Source organism: Scyliorhinus canicula, chromosome 6 (genome assembly GCF_902713615.1).
Source record: "Scyliorhinus canicula chromosome 6, sScyCan1.1, whole genome shotgun sequence".
Lineage (NCBI taxonomy): Eukaryota > Metazoa > Chordata > Chondrichthyes > Carcharhiniformes > Scyliorhinidae > Scyliorhinus > Scyliorhinus canicula.
In genome coordinates, this window is record NC_052151.1 from 45606062 (window position 1) to 45628975 (window position 22914).

The window sequence follows — 22914 nt, forward strand, 5'->3', positions numbered from 1 at the left end:
GATTTGAAATCTAATTCAGTTTAACTCCATATTATGTTGCATGAGCGCATTGTGCATCAAAAAGTTTTTTTATCAAATGTTTTCAGAAAGTTTCATTTTGATATAGACAGCAACTCTCCTATTTAAATTTTACAAAATTTAAGAACACATGATATTTAATGCAAAATGCCAATATATTGGGATAAGTCTCAATAACATGAACAGAGGATGCTGGAAAAACCCAGTAGGTCTGTCAGCATCTGTAAGGAGAGAAAGCAGAGTTAATGTCCTTTTGGCTCTTGGTCAGAATTGAAGAGAGGATTAATGTATTAGATATTAAAGTCTAGTTGTGAGAGATTGTAATAAAATGTAGCAACTTTAAGAACAAAGGACAATGGCCTGAAGTAAAGGTCAACATTCCGTTTGCATTCCCAATTACCTGCTGAACTTGCTAGGTTTATGTGATTTATTCATATATGAGGACCTGTAAATCGCTCTGTGCTGCAGTTTTCTTCAGTCTTTCTCCATTTAAATACTATTCAGCTCCTTTACTGCTCCTACCAAAGGTTGCCATCCTGTTTTTCCAATTATTCCAATTCTTCTCTTATTCCAATTCTGTCCTCTATCAATTAGCCAATCATCTCACCATGCTAAACTATTTTATTAACTAGCCTTTTATATGGTACCTTATCATACCTTTTTGGAATTCCAAATATATTGGGCGCGATTCTCCGCACCCCACGCCGGGTGCACGAATCGCGGGAGGGCCGGGTTAATCACGGCATGCCGCCCTGGCACCCCCCCCCCCCCCCCCCCCCCGCGATTCTCCCACCCCCCCAAAAATGGTGTGTCGCGTTTTTCGACAGGCCGCTCGGAGAATCGCCGCTCGCCGTTTCTCACAGCGACCGGCAATTCTCCGGCCCGGATGGGCAGAGTGGCCTGCCGAACCCGACCGGTTCACGCTGGCGCCCACCACATCTGGTCGCTGCCGACGACAACAGCGCGCGACCGGTGAGTGTGGGGGGCGGAGGGAGGATCGAGCACCACGGGCGTGCTCAGCAGATGTCTGGCCCGCGATCGGTGCCCACCGATCGTCGGGCTGGCGTCTGTAAACGATGCACTCTTTTCCCTCCGCCGCCCCGCAAGATCAAGCCGCCGTGTCTTGCGAGGCAGCGGAGGGGAAGAAGCCAACCGCTCATGCACAGGTTGGAGCCGGCCAACCTGCGCATGTGTGGCTGACGTCACTTCGGCAACGCCGGCTGCGTCATTCCTGGCGCGCCGCTTTGACGCAAGCGTCAAGGCCGGGCTCTCGGAATTCACGCGCCGCTGCTCCTAGCCCCCCCCGGGGGGGGAAATAGGGGGGCGAGGAGCGGCCTCCGACGCCGGAGTGAAACACTCCGGGGTCAGCACTTAGTCTCCCGTTGGGAGAATCGCGCCCATTATATCTACCGGTTCCCTTTAAATATCCTACTTGTTACCACCTCAAATAGTTCTTTAAAAAATTGTCAGGAATGATTTCCTCTTCATGAAATGAAATGAAAATTGCTTATTGTCACAAGTAGGCTTCAATGATGTTACTGTGAAAAGCCCCTAGTCGCCACATTCCGGCGCCTGTTCGGGTAGGCTGGTATGGGAATTGAACCGTGCTGCTGGCCTGCCTTGGTCTGCTTTTAAAAGCCAGCTCTTTAGCCCTGTGCTAATAGTCTGAGGATAAGAGGTAGCCAATTTAAAACAGAGTTGAGGAGAAACTACTTCTCCCAAAGGGTTGCGAATTTGCGGAATTCGCTACCCCAGAGTGTGGTGGATGCTGGGACAATTAGTAGATTTAAGGAAGTTAGACAGATTTTTAATTGGTAATGACTTGAAGGGTTATGGAGAACGGGAAAGATGGTTGAGTTAAGGCCAGGATGAGATCAGCCGTGATCGTATTGAACGGTGGAGTGGGCTCGAGAGGATAAATTGCTTACTCCTGCTCCTAGTTCATGAGTTTTAGGGAAGAACTACTCTGGCTGATTTCGCTATCCATTTCCTGGTCTGCAGCATTGTAGGTAATAGCACCCCGAGCACACCTATGGTGTTCATGATGAATAAGGGGATATCTTGATTAACATGAAGATCATGGGTAACGGGGAGAAGGCAGGAGAATGGGGATGAGGAACATACCAGCCATGATTGAATGAGGGAGCAGACCCGATGGGCCAAATGGCCTAATTCTGCTCCTACATCTTGTAAACGTTTGAACCATAGAAGCTATTGTTTTTATATTACTTGCTAGCTTACCCTCAGTTTATCTTCTCCCACTTTATCATCTTTTTTGTTCATCTTTTGTTGGTTTTAAAAAAAATTTCCAGTCCTGGCTTACCACTAATTTGTTGCCATATTATTTTATTTTTCTTTCACTTTAACACTATCCTTCACCCAAGAGTGACTCAGCTGACTCCTGTTTCAGGAATGTAACTAAACTACATGCAATCAAAAACTCAGCTGACTCCTGTTTCAGGAATGTAACTAAACTACATGCAATCAAAAGAACAGCTTTTAGTTACTAGATTAAATGACGTTTAATTACTACTTCTTGCAACTTAGCCCTTGAACTCCCTTTTGTTACCCAACTCCAAAAACATTCTCATTCAACCATGAATCACCGTGCAGTTATGAGTCATGAACTATTTTCAGAAATATCTGCTGTCGCTGATCAACTGTCTTTCCTGCTAAACTCCTTTCCCAGTCCACTCCAGCCAACTCTACCCTCATTCCTTTATAATTACCCTTATTTAAGTGTAGCACAGTTGTTTCTGACCCAGGTTTTTCACTCAAATTCTGCCACTGCTTCCTAGGGGATGAGTTACTCTGAGATTGTTTATTAAACCTGTCTCATTACACATTACGAAATCCAAAATAGCCTGATCCCTGGTTGTATCCACAGTGTATTGGGCAGCACGGTAGCACAAGTGGATAGCACTGTGGCTTCACAGCGCCAGGGTCCCAGGTTTGATTCCCTGCTGGGTCACTGTGCGGAGTCTGCACGTTCTCCCCGTGTCTGTGTGGATTTCCTCCAGGTGCTCCGGTTTCCTCCCACAGTCCAAAGACATGCAGGTTAGGTGGAATGGCCATGCTAAATTGCCCTTAGTGTCCAAAAAAGGTTAGGAGGGGTTATTGGGTTATGGGGATAGGATGGAAGTGAGAGCCTAGTGAGTCGGTGCAGACTCGATGGGCCAAATGGCCTCCTGCACTGTATGTTCTATGTATTGTTCTGGGAAACAATCCCGAATACACACTCATGGCAACCTCTGCTAATTTGATTTTCCCAAGCTACATGAAGATTAAAGTCACCTGTGATTAACTTACTGCCCTTTTAACATGCCCGTATTATCTCCAGATTTATTTTGCATCCTACAATATAACTACTGTTTTGGAGCCTATAGACTACTCCCACCAGTATTTTCTTCCCCTTGTTATTTCTTGCCTCCGTCCAAATGGATTCTACACCTTCTGATCCAAGATCATTTCTTGGTGTTGTACATGTTCCATTTCCTACTAGCAAAGCTACTCCACCACCCTTTCCTTCCTTCCTGTCCTTTCAAAAAGTCACACACCCCTGAATATTTCGTTTACAGTTTTAAAAAATAAATTTAAAGTACCCATTACATTTTTTTTCCAATTAAGGGGCAATTTAGCATGGCCAATTCACCTACCTGCCCATCTTTGGGTTGCGAGGGCGAAACCCACACAAGCACAGGGAGAATGTGCAAACTCCACATGGGCAGTGACCCAGAGCTGGGATCAAACCTGGGACCTTGGCACCATGTGACAGCTGTGCTAACCACTACACCACCGTGCTGCCCTGGCATGGTTGTCATTTGTGGCACAATTAAAATCTATAATGCCCTAGAACTCCAAAATCAATTCCATTTTAATCACTATAGTGAGCACTGCATATTAAGTGAAATATTCTGTCAACATGCGTTAAAACTTTCACTTGTCATTTGTATTGCAGAATTTGTGACGGTTTCCTCTGGTATTTTTCGTAAAACTATAAATCTGTTCTTAAATGTTATTATGAGTGACACCACACAAAAGGAATCTTCACAAATGTGTTGGTTATGATCCTTGAATGTTGACAGTTACCTTCCTCTTTCCCCTCACAACTCCCACTCCAAAATGCGAATCTGATCATAATTCAAGAAATTCAGAAATGGGCAGATTACTGTACTACACTGCTGAGTACCTTAGTTTCCTGTTGGACCATGTTATTCTGGTGTAGATAAAATAGTACTAATCTTAACAGAATAAACCATTAACTGGGTAGTATATGTACGAGGTGTTGAGTTTCCCAGACTTTCAGACCTGCATGTGGCCTTCAGGTCAAAGTTTTGATTAAACTTGATAAACTAGTCTAGTCATTCACAATATCTCCAGTAGGTGTCACTTTTTAAAAGGGATTGTTTTCAAAATTAGGCTTTTAGATTGTCCTTTGCACCTTTGGGAAGTTATGTAGTGAAATGAAAGGATTTTACATTTGTTTGTTAACTACATTATTACTCATCTTTGCATCTGTTGTTTCATTCAGTGAAATGTTTTGGTAAGATTAGCTATCTTTTTCAGAAGATTAAACAACTGTTTTTCCTTTTCAGGCGGAGTATGTCCAGCTTGTTACTGAATTACGAATGACTCGTGCCATTCAGCCTCAGATTAATGCATTTTTGCAAGGCTTTCATCTGTTCATTCCACCCTCTCTCATTCAGCTTTTTGATGAATATGAGCTGGTAAGAACACTAGTATGTACAGAACGCTGAATATTGATGCTGATTAACAGCGATTCAGTGAGTTTCTGGGATGGAAAATGACGGAAATGAGGAAGAGAGCGCAATACTTCAATTCCTATTTCCCAGAGTTGTTTCCGTAACATATACAGAATTATCTTTTTTTCATGTGGAAAAGTCTTTTATGATTAAGATACCATTAATGATAGTCAACTGGCACTGATTATAACTAATCTATGCTGTGATCAAGCTGACTGATTCAGATGGCCAATGTTAAACTGTTTAAGGAGAGGTGAAAAGCAACATGTAAAATTGCTCTCTGAAGAGATTAAATAAATAAACACGGTGGTAATCGTGTTATTGCAGCGTACAATGGAATTGTAGTTAAATTCCTTGCCTAGTAATCTAGAGGCCTGGGCTGATGAACCAGAGATATAAATTCAAATCTCACCATGGCAGCTGAGTAATTTAAATTGAGTTAATTCATTTAAATTTGGAATAAGAAAAAGTAGCAGTACTGCTGACCACAAAACTAATGGATTGTTGTTTTTTTTTCATTGGTTTGCTTTCTGGCTGTTCTTACTTGTGCTGCAACATTAGGGGCTGCATTAGGTTGGGTAGCATTGTTAGTAAAAGAGGAAATCCGTGCAATAGTAAGGAAGGAAAATCATGATATGGAATCTGTATAGGTGAAGATAAACACCAAGAGGCAGAACACGTTGTTGGGGGTTATCCATAGGCCCCCAAATAGCAGGGGAATTGTAAGCAAGTTTTAAACAAGGAATCAGAAGTGCATACAATAAGGGTACATCTGTAATCATGGGTGACTTTAATTAATTTACAAATAGATTTGTAATTGTAAACTATTTTCTTTGAGGTTAAAGTTAGTGATACTGTGTCAGTAAAAAAGTTTGTATTAGTATACCATATCCCTATTTGTGTGTGGAATCACTCGAGCGAATTATCCTTTCCTTGCAGTTTTATAAATTAAATAAAATATTGGAGTTTCTGTCCAGTATCCGAACAACTGTTGGGATCTGGTCCAGGATCGTAATAGACAAAAGCAGGAATATAGCATTGAAATAGATGATCAGCCATGATCATATTGAATGAGGGAGCAGGCTCAAAAGGTCGAAATACCTACTCCTGCTCCCAGTTTCTATGTTTATATATGTACAGTGTCAAAGTTATTGCTGGCGGCATTAAAATTAACAAGTTTGCTTGACAGTCTAACAAAATTCACGTTACACATTTTTAGGTCTGCAAATTCTTGAATCTACCTGCTACCATTTATCAACTGTTTCCTCTAAAACATGCGTCTGACAATTCAGTAAATTAAGACATATAATCAGGAAATGAGATTCCCAACTTTCAATGAACTCAGACTGTGAATGAATTTATTGTAAACTTTTGGGGTTAAAAATGATGAGCAATTTTAAATAAAATATTTAAAAAGTTAATCATAATCATGTAGGATTCAAAACCTTAAGTGGGAAATTAAGAGTCACCTTATCTACCAGCTGAGCTACCTGGGCTTTGTAGGAACTCTCTGCACAAAGCCATAACATGCTGGGTGTAAAATCAAACCCAGCATTTAACACGTTTGAACCCATTTATTTTGTTTATTTTTATAGATTGTGACATGTTAGTGTGTGCATGTGGTGTGTGTGCCCTTTAACCCCTTCGTAGATAGAGCCAGAGTGGAATGGGCATAATAATAATCTTTATTAGTGTCACAAGTAAGCTTACATTAACACTGCAATGCAGTACTATGAAAATCCCCTAGTCGCCACATTCCGGCGCCTGTTCGGGAACACTCAGGGAGAATTCAGAATGTCCAATTTGCCTAACAAGCACGTCTTTAGGAAACCGGAGCACCTGGAGAAACCCCACACAGACACAGGAAGAATGTGCAGAGTCCGCACAAAAGTGACCCAAGCCGGGAATCGAACCCGTATCCCTGTGCTGTGAAGCAACCATGTGCTACCATGCTGCTCAATGAGGCATGAAGTATCAGTTCACTTTCACTTCCTGATTATACTATCTCAAACCTGATTGTCCAGGAGTTAAACAAAAACTCTTTCCTGTTGCCAACTGGAAATGTGTCAGGAACACCTTTGTCTGTGGCTGAGGTGTTGGCCAACTGTGCAGTTGCTACTGGAAATTAGTGTTGCTAATATACTTTAGGGAAGAAATCTGCTTATTCTGACCCAAACATGACTTCAGATCCACAGCAATATGGTTGACTCTTAACTGTCCACTGAAATGGCCGAGTAAGCCCTTCAGTTCGAGGTAAACATTTAAGATGACTGTGACTCTTGCATGCCATGAAGTTAAAAAACAAAGCCGTTTTATTCATATCTCTTTAGCACTGTGTTAGCAAATACAGGATACAGTGAAAGTAGTAGATGTGGTTAATATAAAAAGGCTATCTTTTGCAGACAAACAAGTTTAGCCAGGCCTTTTTAATAATGGTTAATTTCTGGAACTTTTGAAACACCAGTGAGTCAGTACAGTCAGGCTGTTACGACCATTTAAAATTTAAATAAAATCAGATTGCCCTAATAATAACATGGGAATATGCCAACCTGTGACCCGTGAGTTTCAATTAACTGAATAATGGGCTGGTTTAGCTCACAAGGCTAAATCGCTGGCTGTTAAAGCAGACCAAGCAGGCCAGCAGCACGGTTCGATTCCCGTACCAGCCTCCCCGAACAGGCGCCGGAATGTGGCGACTAGGGGCTTTTCACAGTAACTTCATTGAAGCCTACTCGTGACAATAAGCGATTCTCATTCTCTCATTTTCAGGACTATTTCTATGATCAGAGGCTAACTAATCAGAGGCTAATTTAGCCATATTGGTTCTTGCAGAAGAGTGATACTTGAGACAGGTGAGGGAAAGGAAGTTAAAGAAATTGCAGATAACCTTCAAATTATTATTCCAAGTTGGAACAGGTTATGAAGATTGAAAAAAAAGAAAAGGTAAGGTTAATAGTATTAACTATTGAGCAGGGGTGAAGAAAGGGATGAGAAGAATTAAAGCTGCAATAGAACCAAATATATTAATCAACCAGAACTAAAATTGGTGTGCTTCACAAGCATTCATCTTTTTTGTCCTCTTATCTATAGGAGTTGCTGCTCTCTGGGATGCCAGAAATTGACGTGGCTGACTGGAAACGGAATACAGAATACACGAGTGGTTATGAGAAAGAGGATCCAGTGATACAGGTACTAGTATTAACTTAAAAAATAGAAATATGATCAATTTGGTGTTTGCGTTCCGTTCTGTGGTCATACTTGGGTCTGACAATGTTACAGAAATGCCATGGGAAATAAACTTTTACAAACAATCCACACAATGCAACAAACAGTCTTTTATAATAAACAAGGAATCTCCCCAATGCAACAGTTCAGTTCACTAATCAGCAGGAAAAGAAGTACATAATTTAAAAAAAAAATAAAGTACTTGCAAATCTTAGATAACGTGCTTGAACTGTGCTGATGGCTCACGACTTCAACTGCTGTTTCTTGGTCGTGTAATTGCATTGTATCTCAGTGGTGCAATAATAAATAAAGTGATACTTGCCAGAATCAAGGATCCAATTGGATATAGAAATGTAACAGGCTGTTTAATATCTGTACTACCATCAAGAGATTAAGTATGGTTGATTCCAGTAAAGTAATTGAACATTTGTTATTAAAGTTTAAACCCCTAGAGGCACAATCAATTAATTATATTCCAATATTGCAACCTCAGTTGGATTTTTTCAAATATAACATTAACAATCAACATTTTGGAGTACAATATGGTTTTTAAAAATAATTAAAAGACTTGAATTTAGTTAGCTATTTTACGATCACCAGGCATCTCGAAGCACTTTACAGCCAATGAAGTACTTATGAAGTGCAGTCACTGTTTAGCAAGGCTATATTTACAATCTGTGTTCAAAATGTAAATAGTAGATTCCAATATTTAGATGATCCCTCTGTTAAGTGAGAATACATAACCTCATCTTCTTCAGCAAATTGACTATTGTACACCAGCAGTTCTTGTGATCCCTCAGATACTTTGAATAGTTTACTCGTATAAATAAATTTATTTGAAAACCTCCATTGTACACCACATGGGTACGATGTCAAGTGGTGAGTCGCGTCAACAGAAAATGCTGGAAATAATCAGCAGACCAGGCAGCATCTATGCAGATGAACAGAATTAATGTTAAAGGCCTGTAACCGTCTGTCAGATCCCTGGGCAGCAGGGTAGCATTGGGGCAGCAGGGTAGCATGGTGGTTAGCATAAATGCTTCACAGCTCCAGGGTCCCAGGTTCGATTCCCGGCTGGGTCACGGTCTGTGTGGAGTCTGCACGTCCTCCCCCTGTGTGCGTGGGTTTCCTCCGGGTGCTCCGGTTTCCTCCCACAGTCCAAAGATGTGCGGGTTAGGTGGATTGGCCATGCTAAATTGCCCGTAGTGTCCTAATAGTAAGGTTAAGGGGGGGGTTGTTGGGTTACGGGTATAGGGTGGATACGTGGGTTTGAGTAGGGCGATCATGGCTCGGCACAACATTGAGGGCCGAAGGGCCTGTTCTGTGCTGTACTGTTCTATGTTCTATCTCGGAAATGTTACCGATGTAACCGGTTTTAAACAAGCACAGGGGCTGTTTTCCAGATGCAGGGAAAGATAAGAACAAAACGTCTGATAGGGTGGGAAGCAGGTGTGATTTAATAAAAAACAAAATTCCTGGTCCATTTGCAATGCTTTTTGTTCATATTTCAGCATCAGTGGTATTTTGCTTTTTTTATTATGGATGTTTCATGGTTATGTTACTGGAGTAGTAATCCAGAGAAAAATTCAAATCGCACAATGGTTGTTTGAGAAATTGAATCTGCAAATAAATATAGTATCAGTAAGAGAAATTGCCCATGTACAGAATGGCCCGATTTGCCTCAATTTGTCATTGCTGTTAATCTTTATATTTTTCAAGTGGTTCTGGGAGGTTGTGGAAGCACTAACCCAAGAAGAATGTGTTTTATTATTGCAGTTTGTCACTGGCAGGTAAGACATTGTGATTAAAATACTTGAACTGAAGCCATAATACATTTTTATTGAAGGCTTTCAGATCTGATTTAATTAGCATTATTGGTGCATATTATTGCTGCCTGGTGTCGATATTTCTCCATGTAAGAGTTGTTCCAGGTCCATTTATTAAATTTCTGCTATGTGGACAGACAGGGTAGATGCAGGGAAGATGTTACCAATGATTGCTGTATCCAGAACCAGGGATCACAGTCCGAGGATTCAGGGTAAACCATTTCGAACAGGGATGAGGAGACATTTCTTCACCCAAAGAGTGGTGAGCTTGTGGAATTCATTACCACGGAAGTAGTTGATGCTAAAACATTGAATATATTTAATAGGCGGCTGGATATAGTACTTGGGGAGAATAGGATCAAAGGCTGTGGGGCGAAAGCAGGATTAGGCTTTTGAGTTGCAGGATCAGCCATGATCGTGATGAATGGCGGAGCAGGCTCGAAGGGCCAAAAGGCCGCCTCTTGCTCCTATCTTGTATGTATCTATGTGGATTTGTGTGATGGTTCTTATTTTGAAATTAATTTTGGTTGCAGTTTGTGAAGCTGTTTCTTGAACCATAGACATCTGGTTTTGTTCAATCTAAAATTATGATCAAGGAATTGAGAGGCAGAGATCATTCCATCTTTTAAGGAAACGTGGATAAACATTTGAAGCAGAGACTTATGGACATGTAGAAATTAGGACAGTGAGATTGATTTTGGATTACTCAAGCGAAGAGCTGGCATGAACATGATTGGGTGAATGGCTTCCTTCTGTGTTGTTAACATCTGTGTTTCTTTTCCACACCGTGCACTGTAGCAAGTGAAATGGAAAAATGGTGGAAGCTCACTTATACCACTACTATTGGATTAGATACAATAAACATTTACATTTTTTAGCACCTTTAACAGCATAAAACACATCTAAGCACTTTTGTTTAATAAACAGAATTTGCCACTGAGCCATTTAAGGAGAAGGGACAGATGACCATAAGCTTGGACAAAGAGGATTTAGGGTGCATCTTTAGGAGGGAAGTGGAGAGGTTTAGGGAGGGCAATCACGTGCTCTGGGCCTAGACAGCTAAAAACATGGTGGCCAATGTGGAGCGATTAAAAATCCGGGGCCAAAGCTCCTTTTGTAATATTTCCCAATTTAGTAGTGAGGGGGAAAAAAAGTCCAGTTGAAGATGAGTTATTCGTAGCAACAGTACTAAAAGCTTTATGAATCTTTCACTGGAAAAGGTGATGTCTGAAACATGAGGATTGTTGTATGAATTCAGAATTGGGTTTGCTTGGACTTTGTCCTGAACATTTTTATTGGAGTGGAAGATGGTTCGACTACCACTTGGTACTGACTTGTGAGCCTGTGCCTGGAAATTGAAAGGTTGCAACTTGTATCCCTATTCATCGGTGATGAGTAATGAGAGAGTTGATGCTCCAAACTAAAGTGACTGTTTTATTTTAGTTTGAAGTACATTTGTATAATCATTTATGATGTATAATCACTTGCAACAGTGTTATGGTAATGTTAATTTGAAAATGTTGCCTAATTTCTATTTTTGTGTTCTCTAGCTCCAGAGTCCCTCATGGTGGTTTTGCATATCTCATGGGTGGCAGTGGTTTGCAGAAATTTACAGTAGCTGCAGTACCATACACTTCAAACCTCTTGCCAACATCCAGTACTTGGTATGTACCGTTCATATGCAAGACAAAATATAGTGAGCATGTATTCTGTATAATTTAAGGCGAAGTAAAGGCTTTCTTTAATCTATTTGGCAACTATGCAAATGCCTTATGTTATTTCATGAAATATGTTGCCATTCATGAGATTTCAGGCTTTTGAATACTGTGACAGGAAGATAAACGCTGACAACAGAATGAATGCATGTGTGGCCGATTAACATGACAAAGTAATGAAATACTTCAAATTTCTGTGGAATTTTGCAGTTCTGTTGCGAAAATCTCTCCAATAAAATATCCTCAGCCTATCAGTCGGGTCTCTTTTTAAAAAAAATTGAAATATTCAGCTGTATTTGCATATAACCTACGATCTTTTTAACACATGGGATATGTACTTTCAAAAGCAAAGCATTTATTACTCTGGTGGATTGTTACATGGTTGAAATAGTAAGAAGCAATTTACTTCAAATATAAGGGCTGGAATTCTCAGGCTGTTGAGATTCTTTCTTCCTGCTGGCAGCCCACCCCTGCCCATGGGTTTCCCGGCGGCATGGAGTGGCTTCAATCGGAAATCCCATTGACAAGCGGTGGGAGTAGAGAATCCTGCCACCAGTTAACGGCGCACCGCTGGGAAAAACACAGCTGGGTGACCGGAGAATCCCGCCAAAGGATACTAGAATGAAGAAATGTGCAGAAACTATTCGTATTTATGGCTTTTGCAGGCTATTTGAATATCAACAGCAAATCTGATTAACAAATAAGGCACAAAATATTCTTCTTTTAAACATTTTTATTGACATTTTCGATTTTATATGCAGTTGCATGCATGAAATATTCTCAGTCATGAGGCTTATTTTAGTTCAAGATACAGTATTTTGGGGCACTAATCATGTATTATAATTAATTTTTAATAGTTTAAGGTGGAGTCGTGACCATTGAGATGTTTCCAGGAACAGCAGACAGCTTTCGACCTTCATATATAGTTGCCATTTGCTTTCATGAGAGGGACTGTGGCGAAGGAATGGAATTTCTTTTAAAATATTCAACTAATACCTTTTACTCTTCAAAATAAATCTGCAAAATCCTGCTTGCCACCTACTCTCTCCAATCAAAACATTGGATCAAAATATTTTTCTGTGGATTTTGTTGTTGACCTTGTGGGGAGGGGGAACACTTCCTGCCCCTACCCCTCCTCTCTTTTCCCCCATGTTTCTCTCGGGTTCCCTCCTCATCTCCTCCCCAACCCCTTCCCCCTTTGCTCCTCCTCGTTGTATGCATTCATGTCTGGTCTCTTCCGTCTCCCCCACTTTCCTAGTCACTGTTGGCCTCAAGCGGTCCTTGGAACAAATAGCCCCACGCTTTGTGGAAGCTCTCGTCTGACCCTCAGGATGTGTACTTAATCTTCTCCAGGTGGAGACCTTCCGCTAGGTCTGCCAGCCAGTCAGCAGCTGTGGGTGGTGCTGCTGATCGCTAGCCGAGCAGGATTCTCCGGCGTGCGATTAAGGAAGCAAGGGCGTCGGCCCTCTTCCTCATATGTATTCTGGCCAGTCTGATACCATGAAGATTGCTACTCTCGGGCTTGGGCTCCAACCTCACCCCCACAACCTTGGACATCGCTTTGAAGATGGCTGTCCAGAACCCAACAAGTCTGGGGCAAACCCAGAACAAACCACTTTAAACTGCATGAGGCTGAGCCTTGCGCAACAGGAGATGGAGTAGGCCCTGTTCAGTGCTTCGCTCCAGATTCCCCAACCCACTTCTGTCCCCAGTTCGTCCTCCCATTTTCGTCCGGCTTCGTCCAAGGGTTAGTCCTCCCCTATCTGGTAACCGTCCATAGATATTCCCACAGTTGCCCTCCTCCCTACTGTCCATGTTTATTAGTTCCTCTAGTAGTGTGTTTCTCGGCCCTGGGGTATCTTGCCGCCTCCTTGCAGAGAAAGTGTTTGATTCCGGGGTGTCTGATTTCTGTCCTGTCGGTAGTTCCAGGTCTTCCGTTAATTCGCCCAAGGTCGCTAGTCAGTCCCCGATGTAAAAGTCCCTGACTGCTAGCGTGCCCCATCCTGTCTCCATTTTTTAAAGATGGTGTCGAACATGGCTGGTGGGAATTTGTGGTTTCCCCAGATGGGGGCCATTTTGGTTAGACCAAAATGCTGCCTCATCCCCCCCCCCACACACATACAGATATGAACAAAGGCCTTAGGGATGAAGATCGGTATGGATCTAAACAGGAAGAGGAACCTTAGCAGTATGTTCATTTTGATCGTCTGCTTTCTTCCCGCAGGGAGTGCATCCCATCTCTGTAGGTCTTTTTTAACTTCCTCCACCAGACTGGTCAGATTCCACTTGTGGATCCGTGTCCAGTCATGGGATGTCTGGATCCCCAGATTAGTTTTGGGCTAATGTGAATGGCAGTCCCTCCAGCCCTGTCTCTCCCCCCTCTGGATTGCCAGGAATGCCTCAGTCTTGCCCGAGAAAGCTCCAAACTCTTCCAGGAGCTGCATGATTGCTTTCAGGCCATTCTGTGGGTCCGAGATGTAGAGGAGCAGGTCATCCATGGAGTGTGAAACTCTTTTAAGCTCTCTGCCTCCTCTTTAGGTGCCCTTCCAGCTTTTTGTGTCTCCCTGAGCGATCGCCAGGAGTTCAACTGCCAGGGTGAGTAGGAGCGGGAACAGTGCCTCCCTTGTGCCTCTGTGCAGCTGTAAGTATTCAGAGCTGGTGGCGTTGTTTCGAACACTTGCCTTGGGGCCTTTGTACAAAAGTTTCACCCACGAGGTGAAGCCCGCTCCTAGCCCAAACCGTTCCAGTACCTCAAAGAGGAACTTCCACTCGACTCTGTCGAAGGCTTTTTTTACGTCCAGGGAGACATAAGAATTAGGAGCAGGAGTAGGCCATATGGCCCCTCGACCCTGCTCCGCCATTCAATGAGATCATGGCTGATCTTTTGTGGACTCAGCTCCACTTTCCGGCCCGAACACCATAACCCTTAATCCCTTTATTCTTCAAAAAACTATCTATCTTTATCTTAAAAACATTTAGTGAAGGAACCTCAACTGCTTCACTGGGCAAGGAATTCCATAGATTCACAACCCTTTGGATGAAGAAGTCCCTCCTAAACTCAGTCCTAAATCTACTTCCCCTTATTTTGAGGCGATGCCCCCGAGTTCTGCTTTCACCCGCCAGTGGAAACAACCTGCCTGCATCTATCCTATCTATTCCCTTCATAATTTTATATGTTTCTATAAGATCCCCCCCTCATCCTTCTAAATTCCAACAAGTACAGTCCCAGTCTACTCAACCTCTTCTCGTAATCCAACCCCTTCAGCACGGCATACGTCCGGGCAGCATGGTGGTTAGCACAATTGCTTCACAGCTCCAGGGTTCCAGGTTTGATTCCCGGCTTGGGTCACTGTCTGTGTGGAGTCTGTCCGTTCTCCCCGTGTGTGCGTGGGTTTCCTCTGGGTGCTCCGGTTTCCTCAAACTGTCCAAAGATGTGCAGGTTAGGTGGATTGGTCATGCTAAATTGCCCTTAAGTGTCCAAAATTTCCCTTCGTGTTGGATGGGGTTGCTGGGTTATTGGGATAGGGTGGAGTGAGGACTTGGGTTGGGTGCTCTTTCCAAGAGCCGGTGCAGACTCTATAGGCTGAATGGCCTTCTTCTGCACTGTAAATTCTATATGAGACGATCACATCTGGTGTTCTTTCAGCAGCCGTCTAATGTTCGTGGTCAGCTGCCTACCCTTGACAAAGCCTGTCTGGTCCTCTGTGACCATTTCTGGTACGCAGTTCTCCAGTCCCTTGGCCGAAACATTTGTAAGTATCTTTGCGTCTACGTTGAGCAGCGAAATGGGTCTGTATGATCCGCATTCCGTTGGATCTTTGTCTTTTTTGGGTATTAGCGATATCGTGGCCTGTGTTCGTGTGGGAGGCAGGGTTCCCCTCGCTAGTGAGTCTGCGAACATATTCCTTAGGTGTGGGGCCAGGGCTGATGCACAATTTTTATAGAAGTCCGCCGGGAGTCCGTCTTCCCCGCTTGCACGGAGCTGATGGTCTCCATGATCTCTCCCAGACCTATTGATGCTTCCAGTTGCCTCAACTTCGGCCATCTGTTGTTCCTTCTTCCTGCTCTTTCTTTCTCTTTTGCCTTGCTGTGCTTGTTGTGGTCATTATCATTTCCTGCACTCTCCTCCCAGTTTGTGTTTCTTCCTCTTTCCTCCCTTCTGGCTCCCCTCTATTGTTCTCCTTCCCTCATCCTCCCTTCCTCCCAGTTTCCACCCCCTTCTCTGCTACTCCCCTTTCACTCCTGTGTTTGGCTACTCCATCTTGCTCCCCTCCCTGGTTCTCCCTCCCATCCCTATCTTCTATCACTTCCTGGCGACTTTCCCCTGCTTCTTGGCTACTTGTTTATTTGTTTATTGGCTACAAACAGGTCCCGGAACAGTGGGGTGAATGGCTCCCATGTTGTGGGGAAACCATCTTCCGACCCTCGGATGACGAATTTGATTTTCTCCATTTGGAGAGATTCTGAGAGGTCGGACAGCCAGTCTGCAGCTTTAGGTGGTGCTGCTGGCCGCCAGCCGAGCAGGATTCTATGTTGGCTGATCAGAGAGGCAATGGCAAGGGCATCTGCCCTCCTCCACATGAAGAGATCTGGCTGATTTGATATCCTGAAGACCGCCACTTTCGAGCATGGCCCCACCACTTTGGTCTGTGGCTTGAAGAAGGCTGACCAGTACCCAGCAAGTCTGGGGCCAGACCACAACATATGGGCGTGGTTGACCGGACCTTGGCACCATTCACACCTGTCCTCCACCTCCGGGAAGAACCTGCTCGTTCGGGTTCTTTTTAAGTGGGCTCTGTGTACCACTTTTAGTTGCATTAGGTTGAGCCTTATGCACGTGGAGTTGACCCTATGTAGTGCTTCGCTCCATAGTCCCCACCCTATTTTGAACCCCAAGTATTCCTCCCATTTCCTCTTAGTCGCGTCCAGTACAGTGTCGGCCCTCTCTTATCAGTCGTTCGTACATGTCACTACAGTTCTCTCTACCTAGAATGTCTGCGTTCAGTACTTGTTCTAGTAGCGTCCGTCGCAGTGGTCGTGGATAAGTCGTTGTCTCCTTTCAGGTATCTGAGTTTGTTGCCCTAAGCTACCTGGAATCTCTCCGTCAGTTTGTCCTGTATTGTGACCCTGCCGTCGGTGTACCGGGCCTGACTGTCAGTGTCCACCGTCCTGTTCACCTTGTAAAAGTGAACAAAGACTCTGGATCGGTCTGTCAGTGAGTGCTGCCGTGAATCTGTGGTTATTGTAGATAATGGCTTTGTCGGACATTTCGGTCAGGCCGAATTGTTGTCGTAGCTGGTTCCAGGTCTGGAGGCTGGCTACCACCGCTGGGCTGCTGGAGTGTTTTCCATCTCTGCACGTCCTTCTTTCCTTCCTCTGTCAGACTAGTCAGGTTCCATTTGTGAACCCCTTTCCAGTCATGAGCAATTTGGAACCCCAGGTAGCGGAATTTGTGTTGAGCTTGTTTAAACGTCAGTGTTGTGCCTCCCCCTTGCACGTTCACTGGGAATATCCCGCTTTTGCCAAATTCTTTCAGGAGCGCGAGGATTCCTTCCATACTGCTTTGTAGGTCCGAGATGTAGAGGAGCAGATCATCCGCATAAAGCGAGACTGTGCTCTCTGCCTCCTCTTTGGATCCCCCTCCAGTTCTTGTACATTTGACAATAATATAGAATATTATTTCTGTCGACCTCCAAAATAGAATTGCTCTCTTGTTGTCTGGCCTCCCTCTCTTCCCTATCGCTACGTGCCTTATAGGCTATAATTTCTCCCCCAATCGCCGCCTTCAATGCCTCCCCGACCGTGGAAGACTTCCCCGCTCTGGTTATTAGTAAAGTTCTCACCTATGGCCTGTGATGTTTTCTGGCAGAAGGCCTTTTCAGCCAGGAGGTCCAGCCTCCATGTGGGGCGCCGTCTCCAAACTCATATCCCTGTAATGTGGAGCATGGCTGGGGATGAATATCGTGGAATATTCCACCCTTTTATTCCTGGAAGCACCGATTTCCCCACCGCAAAGTAGTCTATCCTTGAATATGCTTTGTGCACTGGTGAAAAGAATTCCCTCTCACTGGGGTGTAGAAACTGCCATGGGTCCGCCGCCCCCATCTGCTCCATGAATGCTCCTAGTTGCCTAGCCATGCCTGTCTTTTTCCCTGTTCTGGAGTTTGATCGGTCCGTCAGAGGGTCCTGTACACAGTTGAATTGGCCCCCATGATCTGTCGGTGAGTGTCAATGTCGGGGATTTCCGCCATGGTCTTCTTTATAAAGTCTGTGTTGTCCCAGTTGGGCGCATACACATTCACCAGAACTAACGGTGCCCCGTCCAGGACACTGCTGACCATGGCTTACCATCCCCCTTGGTCCGTAACCGTCTTTGTTGCTGTAAACCTCGTCCTCTTACTAATCATTATGGCTACTACCCTAGCCCTCGTCCCGTAGCATGAATGGTACAGCTGTCCCACCCAGCTTTCTTACTCGCATTCGGTCCTTCTCCCTCAGGTTTGCCTCCTGCAGGAAGATTATGTCGGCTTTGAGACCTCTTAAGTGAACAAAGACTCTGGATCTTTTCACTGGGCCGTTAAGTCCCCTGACCTTCCAGATGATAATCTTGATGAGGGGATTTCTGTCCCCTAATTCCTGCAGGATCAACCATACTTACCTGGTGGACGTGCCCCTGCATTCTGCCAAGAGGTGCGCCGCGGTTCCCCTTGCTGTCTGTCTTCCCGTGCTAGCTATTCCTGCTAATATGGTAGCTCCTCTCCCAGGGCGGGTCTAGCCCCTAGCTGACTGTTCGCCTTCCCAGCCTATACCCTCAGCTGCATTTCCCTATCCTCATTCTCTCCTGTGACTCTGTCGTTTTGATCAAAACAAAGCAGTACAGTCCCACCCAAACATGATAACTGTCCAATGAGTCTCTATTTCTTTAGCAATCCTCCTCTGATCAACCTTCATCGCTACCTCGCCTGTCCCTTGTCCAGGCCGTTGGTCTGCACAAATTTGTTTGCCTCCGCCGGGGTATTGAATTAGTGCTCTTTGTTCTGGTCTGTGACCCAGAGCCTGGCTGGTAACAGCATACCAAATCGCACCCCGTTTTTATACAGGGCTGACTTTGCCTGGTTAAGCCCAGCCCTGCATTTTGCCAGATCTGTCCCAATGTCTTGGTAAACCTGGATTTTATGTCTTTCGCATGTGCTCGCTCTAGTCTGTCTTGCCCACTGCAGGATCCTCTTCCGGTCTTGATATTGGTGTAGCTTCCCGATGATCGCTCTCAGCTACTCCCCTGCCTGGGATTTTGGCATGAGCGATCTGTGTGCCCTGTCGACATCTGGGGGTTTGGGGAAGCTGTCTCTCCAGACTATATTGCCCAGCATTTGGGCGACGTTGCCTATCGGGTCTCTAGCCTCGATGCCTTCTGGCAGGCCCACAACCTGGATATTTTGTCATCAGGACCTGTTCTCCTGGTCCTCGACATTCCCCTTTAAGCTTCCTTGACCGCCACCAACTTTTTAACTTCTGCTTCTAGAATGACGGTCCTGTCACTCTGGTCCGTCGAGGCCCTCTCCAGGTCGTGGATTGTCCTCTCCAGGTCGATGCTCAGGTGGCTGTTCTCCTTCTCTCCTGGGTGGCCGGACCCTTTCGCCTCATGGGTTCGCCGGCTTGTCCGCCTGCTGCTCGTGGCCCTTTCTGCCACCTCTTCAACCCCCCCCCGAGCCCCAGTTTTCTGGCTATTTGTTTGTGTGATGGTTTTCTTTTCTCCGTTGAGGTTAATTTGCCTTCAAATTTCGAACAAAATTTGCCTAAAAGTGCCTATTTGGTCCTGGTTAGGTGGAGATAGACCTGATGTGCGTCCACTCAGCACATCACCATCACCAGAAGTCAATTACAACTAAATGGTTTAAAAAGGATTTATATAATATATATATAAAACTATGGACTGGATTCTCCTGTCCCCCAGCTGCGTATTTCTTGGTGGTGCGGGAGTCTCTCTTCCTGTCACTTTTCAATGGGATTTCCCATTGAAGCCACCTAATGCTGCCGAGAAACCTGCAGACGGCGGTGCGCTGCCAGCGGAAAAAGTGAATCCCAACAGCCAAAGAATTCCAGTCTTTGTGTAGCTCAGTGTAAGAAATAAGCCAATTATGTTCCTTAAGTTAACAAGTAAAGAGTCAGTTTTATTGTTAAAACTTAATCAGGTAAAGATGCATAAATTACTAGCAAAAGGTTTAAAATGTGCAACCACGTACAACTACCCATGAATGCAAAAACAAAACTCCACGGACTTTGGTAGGACTGGGAAATTCCACTCGTGCCTTTTGGAACCTAAAGACATCAAAAAACATTATAGCCAAAGTACTTGTGATATCTAAGCAGTGTTTTCCTGCAGCAACTCAACATCTCAAAATATTTTATTTGTCCAGTGATTGGATTATAGTCACAAATCGTTGGCAAAGTATTCAAAAATTGTGCATCCTAAAGGGGAATTGACCAAGTTGAGTAAGCTGCTTTGTTCAAAGTCCAAATGCTAGAGGACACACATATTCTACATAAATTACTTGTTGGAAGAAACCAAGAACTTGATCAAAGATTTGCATAATATTCAAATATAGTTGAACAGGCAAATTAATTTAATTATTGGCGAAGTATGTCAGTTTGGACAAAAGTATGCAAGATGAGTATTAGAAATTAATCTGGGTATTATAAAAAACATGTTGTTTTCTGTTCAGACATGTTGTGAAATAAAATTAAAAAGCAAATAGAGCAGTTATGGTAAACTTGAAACAACACTGGTCATAATACATAGGATAGTGTTTATTGATGGTGCAGCGAAGGATAGTGTGAATGGTACAGGTGAGAGGTCAGCTGGAAATCTGCTCAAAAGGCTATCTATGTGGAGCAAGTTACCAGCGAAGTTGGTGATATAATTGGCTTAATGGTCTAGTATGACGAGAACTCTTAACTCGAGGATGCTGGTTATTTCAACTGTATGTTCCATACGTTCACATGCTTGCTTCCATAATATGTTTGAGTAGGCTAGTAGGTATAAATCAGTTTTGCTTATAGATTAATGTAATGTGGCTTGTACTAATATTACTTAAAATGTGTTTCAGCATCAACATGTTGAAGTTGCCAGAATACCCCAGCAAAGAGAACCTGAAGGATCGGATTCTTGTGGCATTGCACTGTGGCAGCTATGGGTATACCATGGCATAAATATATATGAAAACTTGAAAGTGGCTCCTGAAAAGACCTTCACTCCTTAACGGTGTTTAATAATGCTTCTGATTTTTAAGTGCTCCCTTCAGATTCATGTGCACATTTGTGTTGCAGCACATCTGTATATGCATGGCATACACTGAATGCTCATGTCGAGCATTATGCTTGTGTGTGTACTTTCAAATTTGCATTTAAAATTTGTTATGTTTTTGTACAATTAATCACGTATTTGTGATAAAAGTATAGGAATTTGCAAACTACTGCACAGTGTCAAAACATGTGGCATTCTGAAATCTAAAATGCCATGTCTGCGGGTGTACTCTTTGTTTGAATCAGAGCTACGGTATATAAGTTCTATTTCCAAGCTTCTTATATTTCTGGTGGGGGTGGGGGAAGGAAAGAGAGGAAAGCAAATGTTCTCCAAAGCCAAGCTCTCATTATATTTTTTTGTAAGACAGAACATTTTATAGATGTAAATGTTTAGTTTATTACTCAGACTTCATAATTTAACATCGCTGAAATGGAGGACATTCAGTAGAAAGGGCAGAATATATTGGAAAGTGTGCCCTTAAGAGCCAAATTATTTTGCAGGATGTCTGCAATGCAATATTAGCTAGTTTAAAAAGATTAATGTTTTATATGGAAGTATTTGTATATGGTAAAAATTATGCACTGTACATATTGCCTGAAGTCCTGTATATTTGTATTTGTAGAGTATGATGCAACTGCTTATGTATCTCCCTGTTGTGCATGTCTTTTTAAAAAAAAAATTAAATTTTTTACAGAATTCGGTATTTTACATATCAGAGGGATAATATTATGGTAGCCTGCCATACATTAGTTATCAAACCTTCAATTGATTATCTCCGATTCATCTCCGACTCTGGGCTCCACTCAACTCGTTTGTTTCTCCATTTTTTATAATCAGAGGGCCAGGTCATACTAGATTTCGTAATGAGCCAGATATACACATTTTTGGGGAGCTGTTTAGTTTATTAACTAATCATAATTGAATTTGATGTTATAATTGGAAAGAAAAATATAACACCATTACTGTGATTCTAGATTTTTGTAAGACCAACATTAATGGAATGAAATTGATGACAGCAAAGGGGTTAAAACTACAATCTGGTAACACTACAGATCAGCAGTGGGAGGTGTTCAAAAAATAATTTAACTTGATACGGCACCAGTATATAACCCTAAGGGACAAGTGCTCTTCTTCCCAAATAAAACACCAATGGTTGACAAAAGGGTTGAGAGATGATATAAAAAAAATGGAAAGAGCATACAAAAGTACAAGGAATGGTGAAAATCCAAAGGGCGAGGAGAGATCTAAAGAACAGCCAAGGAAGATTAAAAAGATGTATAAAGTGCAAAAAGAAACATTTTTAAAAAATGGATATGAAGGTTAGCAAAGGTTTGTAACAATTATATTAGAAGAACGATGGTAGTTAAGGACACTGATGGCCTTTTAAACTTGATGCAGGTAATCATGCAAATTAAAATAAATGACAGTCTTATGGAATGATCACTTTGTGCCAGTCTTCAGAGGAGAGAATAATATAGTTGACATTCCAGGGAAACTAATAATTAATAACTCACTAAAATATAAGAAGCTAGAAAAAAACATTATTTGTACAAATAATGGCACCAAGGACTAATAAATCCCCAGCACCTGATCCCTTCTCGGGCTTTAAAGGAAGAAGGTAAGGAATTTTAAAGAATTAATTTACAGAATGCGGGTGTCGCTGGCTGAAGGGCACTCGCTAAATTGCCCTTCAGAAGGTAGTGGTGAGCTGCCTCCTTGAATCACTAGAGACCCTGAGATGTAAGAACATCCTCAGGGCAGTTAGAGAGGGAGTTCCAGGATTTTGATCCAGCGATAGTGAAGGAACGGTGATATATTTCAATGTCAGAATGGTGAGGGACATGTAATGGAACCTCCAAGGGTGTCTGTTGCCCATTTCCTCCTTAATAGCATTGTGAGTTTGGAAGATGCTGCTTAAGGAGCCTTGGTGAGTTCCTGCAGTGCATCTTGAAGATGGTACACACAGCTGTCGCTGTTCGTTGGTGGAGGAGAGAATGAATGTTTGTGGAAGGGCTGCTTTGTCCTGGATAGTGTTGAGCTTCCTAAATGTTGGAACTGCACGG

The 22914-nt window shown here is 43.3% G+C and overlaps 1 protein-coding gene across 2 annotated transcripts in view; it reads left to right on the forward strand.

Moving 5' to 3' along the window:
* Positions 1–21552, forward strand: part of hace1 (HECT domain and ankyrin repeat containing E3 ubiquitin protein ligase 1) — an 86086-nt gene extending 64534 nt beyond the window's left edge. For both annotated transcript variants that reach the window (XM_038799266.1, XM_038799267.1), the window contains exons 20-24: positions 4614–4745; positions 7872–7970; positions 9726–9796; positions 11383–11496; positions 20655–21552. In XM_038799266.1, the coding sequence (XP_038655194.1) occupies positions 4614–4745; positions 7872–7970; positions 9726–9796; positions 11383–11496; positions 20655–20757 (519 nt within the window). In that variant the 3' untranslated portion in view covers positions 20758–21552. The remainder of the gene's footprint in view (positions 1–4613; positions 4746–7871; positions 7971–9725; positions 9797–11382; positions 11497–20654) is intronic.
* Positions 21553–22914: the final 1362 nt, after the last annotated feature.